Below are 9,791 nucleotides of genomic sequence, written 5' to 3'. Positions count from 1 at the left end.
GAGTATGGTAAACTCATACTGGCGCTCTTTCAAATCATGGACATACACTGTAACTTGTGTTACATGTTGCATTGTTTTGTGGTGGATGCCATCATGCTGAGGAAAAATGAATTGCTTGTATAGGTGAACATGGTTCCCAAGGATAGATGCCTACTTGTATTGATACAGTGTGCCTTCAAGAACGGCAAGTGCAGCCAGGGAATGAAACAAAAACATTCCCAGACCATAACACTCCCTCCTCCAGCCTGGGCCTTTCTGAAGATTGTTGCAGGTTGTTTGCTTTCATGCCATACACTCCAACAACTATCTGTTTGATGGAGCATAAAACATTATTCATCTTGAAAGGCCATCTGGTGACACTCATTGGACATCCAGTTGCAGTACTGGTGTGCAAACCTGAAGCTTTGTTGCCAATGAACAACAGTCAGCATGTGTGCATGGACCAAGCACCTGCTGTGGAGGCCCATATGTGGCAATGTTGACTGAACAATCATTAAGGAGACAGTGTCCGTAGTCTCTTGGTTCATCTGGATGGTCAGCTGCTCAAGAGTTACACGTCTATGCACTCGTACACACCTCCACAGCGGTCATTCACCACTGGCATCGATAGCCTGTGGTGCACCACAGTTGCCTCAGTGCAGGTTTCGGATAGCATCATTTTACCATGCATGAGATCCTTTAACCATAGTGGCACATGAACAGTTTACAAACTTAGTCATTTCAGAAGTGCTTCCACCATTGGACTGAAAGCCAGTGTTCATGCCCTTTTCGAGGTCAGATAAATCGTTCTGTTTCCCCATTACAACATTGGGTGCACTGTTTTCCGCATCCCCCAACACACTTTATATACCCTCTACTGCCAGTGGAGCCACCTGCCACTTGTGAGTGGTTATTACATGTTGGTGTAGAACATAGGCTGTAGTCACCTTAATGTGACTGGACTGTGTACATGTAGATATAGAATGACCCCCATAACCAAAATGCCCCTCCCCCTTTGAGTCCATACCTGCAAGTTCCAGATATGTAAAGTCTTCTGTCTACATCCATATTCTACAAATTACTTTAAAGTGGGAGGCAGATGGTACTTCCCATTGTACCAGTTATTAGGGCTTCCTCCCAGCCCATTCCCAAATGGAGAGCAGGAGGAATGACAATTTAAATTCCTCTGGGCATGCTGTAATTTAATTTTTTCCTCACAATTCCAATGGGGGTGATACATAGGGGGTTGTGGTATACTCCTAAATACATCATTTAAAGCTGGTTCTCAAAACTTTGTAAGTAGGCCTTCTCTGTATTGTTTGCATCTATCTTCAAGTGTCTGCCAGTTTAGTTTCTCGAGCACTTCTTTGACACTTTCCCATGGGTCAAACAAACCTATGAACAATACTCTAGAATGGCTCACTCGAGTGATTTGCAAACAAGCTCCTTTGTGGATGGATTGCATTTTCCTAGTATTTTATCAATAAATTGAAGTCTTCCACCTACTCTGTCTGCAACTGAGCTGTTGATATAGTTCTGTTTCATATCCCTAAGAAGTGTTACAGCCAGGTATTTGTACGAGTTGACCAATTCCAGTTGTACCTCATTGATATTGTAGTCCTATGACTAGGTTTCTTTTCTTGTTTTTTTTTTTTTTTCATTTGATGAAATGAGTGATTTTACATTTATGAACATTTAAAGCAAGTTTGCACCACTTTGAAATCTTATCGAGATCTGAAAGAATATGTGTGGAGCTTTTTTCAGATAGTGCTTCATTACAGATAACATTTGGCTTTGAATGTCACATCACTTTCCGTGGTTCAGAAGTGCTCCTTCTCATCAACTATTTCAGAAACCTATCTACATACTCCTTCTAATTAAGAAGCTTCTTTTTTAATGTTTTGAGAGCTTGAAATTAAAGATCAACTTTTTTATTAGTACATCTGTCAGTTCTGCTCTGAAGATACTCTTGTGTTTGGAAGTTGGTTTTTGCCTCTGTTTTGATTTATCATTGTATCATTTCTTTTAAAAGAATACAAATGTGTGTGTATGTGTGTGTGTGTGTGTGTGTGTGTGTGTGTGTGTGTGTGTGTGAGTGAGTGTGTGGATGGATGTGCGTGTGTGGGAGGGGGGGGTGTTATGTGTGTGTGTGTGTGTGTGTGTGTGTGTGTGTGTGTGTGTGTGTGTGTGTGTGTGTGTGTGTGTGTCTGCCCATGCGCGCACATTCGTGTGTGCCTGGGTGAATTGTCGGAGTTGTTTTGCTTTTCTGTTTCCCTCTTATTTTCAGTGTGTTAGCTTAACAGGAAAACTTACTCTAGAATTATTTTGAAACAGAGTAGTCATTACTGAGATGTACTTTATTAGAATCCTTATGGTCAAGTTCAATAATAATAATGTATTTCAATTAATCAAGAATCTTAAGGTGGAGTATTTATGCATTTTGATCTCTCAGGTTTCCTGAGTGTGATTTATTAATAGTGTACTTCTAGGTGTTCTGCCGAGTTGTTTCCATTGTATGCACAGTATGTTGATGACTGACATAATCATCTTATTCATGTGCCATGGGTCTAATTGTGGACTATAACAACAAGATTTTCAGTCTCTTGAATGACATTGCATACGGACAGATTGATATCTAGCCTATGAATAAAATCAAGAGGAATGTGATGACTCTTCTCATTGAGTCAGGTTTGCCACATAACACCATTGTGCATCTTAAAACATAAAAACACAAGCAACAGTGCCATCAAGACTATATAGCCTTCCTAAGGTACAGAAGGAAATAAATCCTTGAAGACCAATAGTTAGTAACCTTGGTACACATACATGCAAGCAGGCAAAATATGTGAAACACATTCTCATCAAATAAGTGGGGAAGTGTGAACACCACATCCACAAATCTGCTGTCTTTCTACACTGCTTCAGTTTATTGTGGCTCTGGGATATGGATGTTATGGTCAGTTTTGATGTAGTCCCCCTCTTTATGACAGTTCCACTTTCTGATTTCTTTGAACTAATAGCCTAGAAGTTCAACAATCATTTCACATAACACTTAGATACATTCTGACATCTACTTATTTGCTATTAAATGGAAAATATTTTGAAGAAACCAGTCGCATGGAAATGGGTAGACTATTATGACATATTGTCGCGAGCCTATACATGGAATGTTTAGAAGCAAAGGCACTATAATCCACCAACTTGACACTAATGTGTTTCTATCACTACATGGATGAAACATTTTTAGTGTGACCACATGGACCAGAGAAGCTTCAAGAGCTCCTGGGATATTTAAACTCAATCCATCATAATATGAAGTTCATGATGGAACTTCAAAAAGAGGGCCGGCAACCTTTCCTCAACATGTTACTTAGGAGAAGACTGGACAGATCCCAGAATATGTCAAAAACCAACATACGCTGATATCTATCTCCATACCTTAAGCCATCACAATCTGTCACAAAGAAAGTCAGTACTATGGACTCTGGTCTGCAGAGCTCAAACACATCCAGAAAAGGATAGCCTCATCAAAGAACCACAACACCTAAAAGAAGTGTTCCAAAGGAATGGGCACTTAGATCATCAGACTGAACAGGTGTTGCAGTCAAAATGAAGAACGCCTGAGACAGAGGTGTAGACTGAAATCAGGGAACAGAAGCCAAAAATCGCTTACATACCTTATGCTGTCCTAATATCAGGAAAGACTGGTACATTCCTATGGAGTAATGGTATCCAGTGTATTTCAGTCCTCTTTGTGAAGGTCCACTTACCTGCTGTTTGATGTTGCACTCAGTGTTGATGAGTCTTGAAGTCTCGTATCTAATACTGAAAAGATACCCTGGAAATTAATGTTAAGAGGGATAGTGCCAAATGAGGAAGACCAAACAAGAAATTAACTTTAAAAATGGTTCATCACATTTTAACTGCATTTTACCACCAATGCCAGCTACCTACAGTTTCACAAGTCACAGTTTATGCGGGGAAAGGTATATGCATCTCTCTCATTGGAAACAATGTGGAAGAAGAGTCATGTAATCATTAAATACCATTGCAGTATCGGTGAAAGTTCATAGTGGCATGATGTACAGTGGCAGATACATGACACAGTTTATAGTATACTCAACAGAATTTATAACTTCATTCCATAACTGGAGTTTGTAGATCATTAGCTCCTCTAAGTTTAATATTTACTAGTTCACCCAAGATTTTAACACACAAAGATATTAAACAGCTTCATACTCTTTACAAACACACTTGTTGCACATGTTACATTAAGGCACAGAATTTCATCTTAACTGACACAGAATTGTGACAATGAGGCTAGCAATAAGTAGACTTTAATGCAAACTGACATATAGTTGTTATACGTGTACCCATCAGCCATTAGCTCTAATATGATCTGACATAAAGATGTTAGCAGTATGATTTATAGGTGCAGATTTTGAGGAAGGGGTGACTATTTATAGACTAACATAATAACATGATGTAAATTCTGGAGCTACATAATGCTTTGAAATTTGGATAGGTTAGATTTTACTGTTCTGGCAGATTCTAAGACTTCACTATTGTTTGGTTCATAAGAAAAATTATGTTAGTAACCCACAATAATGCATGGAACATTATTATTACACATCATCTGAAATCTCGTATTCATGAGTATGGCATCCGTCATGAAATAGTTATTTTGTGATCCAAACTTATTCAAATTCTTAATTACTAACTGAATTAATTAGTGAGAAATGTTACCTTATCCAGAAAAAATACAACAATAAAATTAAACTGTCAACATTTAGAATCTTGCAGTTATCAAAGAAAAATAGGCAGATGGTGGTGAATGAGTGGTAACAACACCTCTTATGCTGTTGGTTTGCTCAAAATATTTTTCAATTATATGCCATCATCATAACTTCAGTTATCCATAAGTTTAAATAACTGATGCTTCTAATAAAACCAAGTGCAACAGTGTGATCAGGAATGTAAATATAAGGAACTGAAATGTAAGTTTAATTGAGATTTGGCATAAATAACAATTTGGCATAATCTGTACATATTACCTATTACGTGTATAACTGCGTTAGAAAGACAATGAAAAAAAAAAGTTGTTCGTGAGAGCAAGAAACATAGCAGATGGATTAGAGTCCAACTTGCTCGTCTCACCTTCAACTAAGATAAGAAGTATTCTTTTTAATGTTAGAGATGAGCTAGGTCTCTGAAAGCCAGGTGTTTATCACACTCCATGTAAATGTGGCATGTGTTATTTGGGGCAGACCATCAGAACAGTTAAGGAAAGATGCAAGGAATATCAACATGCCTGTATAAAACAACCAAGTAAATCAGTTGTTACTGACTACTGTCTTTGAATATAATCATGAAACAAAATAGAATCAGACCTGTATCATGGTGCAAATGCCAAGTTTCAGGGGTAGTAAGGAGTCTATTGAAATTAAGATGTCAGGGAAGCTCATAAATGTTGATGGAATTTCCATTTTAATAATGCTTGGGGTCCCACTCTCAATTTATAAAATCTCAGGCAGTAACTATACATAACAGTAAAACTCATAGTACCTGACGAAGAAGTTTGGGTTGGTCATCAGAATATTTTGTATAAAATGGAAACTACTTAGCAGAGCACCCAGAAACTTACTGTTATGCATTTTGTTTTTAGTGAACAATAAAAACTGACATTCTAGTTCAAATATTATAATTGTTGTGCTGAGGGATACACTTAAAACGATGATGATGCTGATGTGTTCTGCCCATTAGACAAGTCCACTACTGAAAGATAAGAATTCTCCAATTCCCCCAGTTTTCTGCCATCCATTTTGTAGCTGTATATGGTATATACATCATGATGTCATTAATTATCTGCTCTCTTTTTCGTCCTCTGGTCCTCTTTCCAGTCATTATTCCTTTTAGTGCATCATTTGTCTACAGGATCCCCTAATCCAGCGTCTTAGGTTATTCATTTTTGGTGTCTTATTGTTTTTGATAGTTTTCCTTCCTCCTTCACTCTGTGCCACACAATCTAATTTCTTACTTTATCTCTCCACTTCACACCTCCCATTCTTCTTGAAATTTATATCTCAAAAGTATCCAAAGCATTTATTGTTTTTCCATCACAGTGTCCATGTTGTTAAATATTTCTTTTACAACCAATCTCTTTATTTTCATTTCTTGACTGGATGTAACCTGAATTCAAGTTTTGCTACTAACTCATCTCAAATCATCGGTCTTATGGTCCTTGATTGCCTTGTAAAAACCATCACCAAAGTCTCTCCACATTTATTTTCATTTCATATTCCTCACAGGTGGTGTTCTATTTTTTTCCAACATATTTTTTATGTTCTCTGTCATCTCACATCACACTTTTGCATTACAATTTTTTCCCTCCTATTTCCTTATTTTCTTTGTTCTGGGAAACCTTATTTTGCAGTATATAATACTAGCACCTTATTCTCTCTCTGATCACAACATATCACTCACTATGAGAGAATGCTTACTCAATTTTTCAGGCAAGCAAATGGTGTAGTACACAAAATGCTAAATAAACACCATTGCTGTTGTCCTGATGTCAGCCGATAGAGTGTGTAGTGTTACATTATGAAATGTTGTATCTATGCCACGTGCAGCAATTGTCACTGAGAAATTAATGACTAATGTAGCTCTAGCTTTTTACATTATTAAATAATTTTTTTACCAAACAATATTGTATACTGGAGATAAACCAAATTAGATATTTTGGAGGATGCAAGTTCCAATCTCCATCCAGATATCCCAGTTTTAGTTTTCTGTTGGTTCTCTAGGTTATATCAGGCAAATGCCAGGATGGTTCCTACCATGAGGCCATAGGCTTGTAAGTATGTAAATGTCAGTATATGGTATATGTATATGTAAAATTCATGCATGGATGAATGCCACTACTACTACTTCTACTACTAAATGACCTATACAGTTGTTAAGCAGAATGGATGAATGATTGCAGCCTTGTGTAACCCCTCTATCAATTTTGATTTCTTCTGTTATCTCATATCCTAGCGTTACTTTTACTTGTTGCATCATATACAGATTACTTATCAGTCTCCTTTCTTTCCAGTTAGCTTCAAACTTCTTCACAATACCTAAGTAGCATCAAACTCTATCAAAGGTTTCTTCCAAGTTATCAAAAACGTCTACCTGCCTCAGTTGCTTGTAACAGTCCAATTGCATCTCTTGTACCTCTGCCCCTTCTGAATCTGAACTGTTTTTCATCCAGTTTGCTCTCAACAATAGGTTGAAAACATCTGTTCTTTGTTGTCAGTGCAATTTTTACCAAATTAAGTATCAAACATATTGTCCTATATTCTATACTTTTCTTAATATCTTCCCATATATGTAATTGCTTATGAGTGTAGTGATTACTCAACATGCTGTTGTTTTCTATGTTTCAGATGTACAGCTCCAGTCCACAAAGGTTTTAACTACCTTTAAGATCCATTATGGCAGAGAGAAAACTACCACGAGGATGGGGAAAGTATGAGAGCAAGAGATATAGCCGGCATTATTATTTTAATGTTTATACCAGGGAGAGCCAGTGGGTTCATCCAAGCAGATGTGCTCCCCGGGTACCAGGCAAAGGCCCACATGAAATACAGTGCTCTCATTTACTTGTGAAACATAAGTGCTCAAGAAGGCCAGTTTCTTGGAAGCAGGAGCCAATTACACGCTCCAGAGAGGAGGCTCTATGTTTAATAAAGTACTTACGTCAATGTATTCAATTAGGAAAGGCATCATTCTCAGAAATGGCACAAAAATATTCAGACTGCCATTCAGCAAAGACTGGTGGTTACCTGGGGATCTTTCGTCGAGGTGTTATGGAGAAAGCATTTGAAAACAGTGCATTTTCACTTAAAGTAGGTGAGATCAGTGAACCGGTCTTTACCAAATCAGGGATCCATCTGATATTACGTACTGCATAAGAAAATCAGCTACACATTGTTTATTCAGAGTGAATTAAAAATATAATTCCATTTGTTCATTATGTAAATTATGAATAAAATATAATATGTTGTAAAAGTAACTTAAGTTTCAGTTGCATGATTCAGTTGATTCCAGAATACCTTTACAACATATTGCCTTGGCTTGGTGCTGGCTGGAGAGGACTCTGACAAAAAAATACATTTGTCTTTTTGTGGTGTAAAGCAGATCTGTTAAATTCTTGAAATATTTACCTATGTTGACTGAAACATCCAGTTTCGATGATAACCATCAGTCTCTAAGTACCTTTCTCATTTTTATTCAGTCTCATATGGTAGAAATAATGATACTTAACTGTCCATTACCTGTGTAATAATTCCTGATACAGTCACTCACATGGATGGCAGCTGTCACCCACAGCATAAATGGTATATTTCGATACTTTGAATGGTGCATATGAATGATGTCATGAGTGTTTTATTTAAATCTAAATGTAATACACTTAATACACAAATACGGTAATGTACACATTAGGTTATAAATATTTTTGGAAGTTGTTTGTAAAATAACTCCAGTACCTCTCTGATAGCAGACAACTCATCATGTGCTCTGTGAACACCTCTATCATGGATTCTATCAAACCCCAGACACCTCAAGTGCAACTTGAATTGGTTTTCTGTCATGCATAAGTAGCATGATTCAAGTCCATTGCCATTTGAGTTATCCCACAACTCTGATAAACTCTTTCTAGAACACCTCAGAGAACCATACAGATATTAAAGAAAGCTATGACCTCCATGACATCTGTTTCTTTAGCATTCCTTTCCCCAGAAAAGTTACCACAAACTTAACTGATGTAAATATTATATTACAAGATCTTGTTCTAACATTGATAGGATATCAACTTTTCCATCATTTAGCTAATCCATCCTATCCTAAAAGAAATACATGCTCTTGAATTAATTCTTGCTGTGATTCATGTTCATCATTTTCTGGCACTTCTTGTTCTGTTCCTATATCATGACCACTTTCATGTACAAAATTCTCATCAGCAGTCTCACTGTCAGGATATTTATCAATCAGCTCAGGGAACCATTCCAGCCATGCATTAGGATCTCTACTAAACTCTGTCTTAGGTTATTTTTATCTTCGACATTTATTCCACAAATTAAAAGTATACGGAATATTTACTTTTCATGGGCACTTATTCTAGGTAAATAGCAAATGCACTGTAATTACACTCCTGGAAATGGAAAAAAGAACACATTGACACCGGTGTGTCAGACCCACCATACTTGCTCCGGACACTGCGAGAGGGCTGTACAAGCAATGATCACACGCACGGCACAGCGGACAAACCAGGAACCGCGGTGTTGGCCGTCGAATGGCGCTAGCTGCGCAGCATTTGTGCACTGCCGCCGACAGTGTCAGCCAGTTTGCCGTGGCATACGGAGTTCCATCGCAGTCTTTAACACTGGTAGCATGCCGCGACAGCGTGGACGTGAACCGTATGTGCAGTTGACGGACTTTGAGCGAGGGCGTATAGTGGGCATGCGGGAGGCCGGGTGGACGTACCGCCGAATTGCTCAACACGTGGGGCGTGAGGTCTCCACAGTACATCGATGTTGTCGCCAGTGGTCGGCGGAAGGTGCACGTGCCCGTCGACCTGGGACCGGACCGCAGCGATACACGGATGCACGCCAAGAACGTAGGATCCTACGCAGTGCCGTAGGGGACCGCACCGCCACTTCCCAGCAAATTAGGGACACTGTTGCTCCTGGGGTATCGGCAAGGACCATTCGCAACCGTCTCCATGAAGCTGGGCTACAGTCCCGCACACCGTTAGGCCGTCTTCCGCT

General features: G+C 38.5%; 1 protein-coding gene across 1 annotated transcript; it reads left to right on the top strand.

Moving 5' to 3' along the window:
- The first annotated feature begins 7,454 nt into the window (after positions 1–7,454).
- On the top strand, positions 7,455–7,934 carry LOC124556780 (peptidyl-prolyl cis-trans isomerase NIMA-interacting 1-like). Its single transcript, XM_047130788.1, has one exon. The coding sequence runs from the start codon at positions 7,455–7,457 to the stop codon at positions 7,932–7,934; it is 480 nt and encodes a 159-aa protein (XP_046986744.1).
- The last annotated feature ends 1,857 nt before the right edge of the window (positions 7,935–9,791 follow it).

Source organism: Schistocerca americana, chromosome X (genome assembly GCF_021461395.2).
Source record: "Schistocerca americana isolate TAMUIC-IGC-003095 chromosome X, iqSchAmer2.1, whole genome shotgun sequence".
Lineage (NCBI taxonomy): Eukaryota > Metazoa > Arthropoda > Insecta > Orthoptera > Acrididae > Schistocerca > Schistocerca americana.
The sequence above is the reverse complement of the archived record's forward strand: the minus strand, read 5'-3'. Positions and strand labels throughout refer to the sequence as shown.

What these genes read in the sequence shown, in the direction of transcription:
- LOC124556780 (XM_047130788.1), top strand. Translation starts at nt 7,455, where the DNA reads ATGGCAGAGAGAAAACTACCACGAGGATGGGGAAAGTATGAGAGCAAG.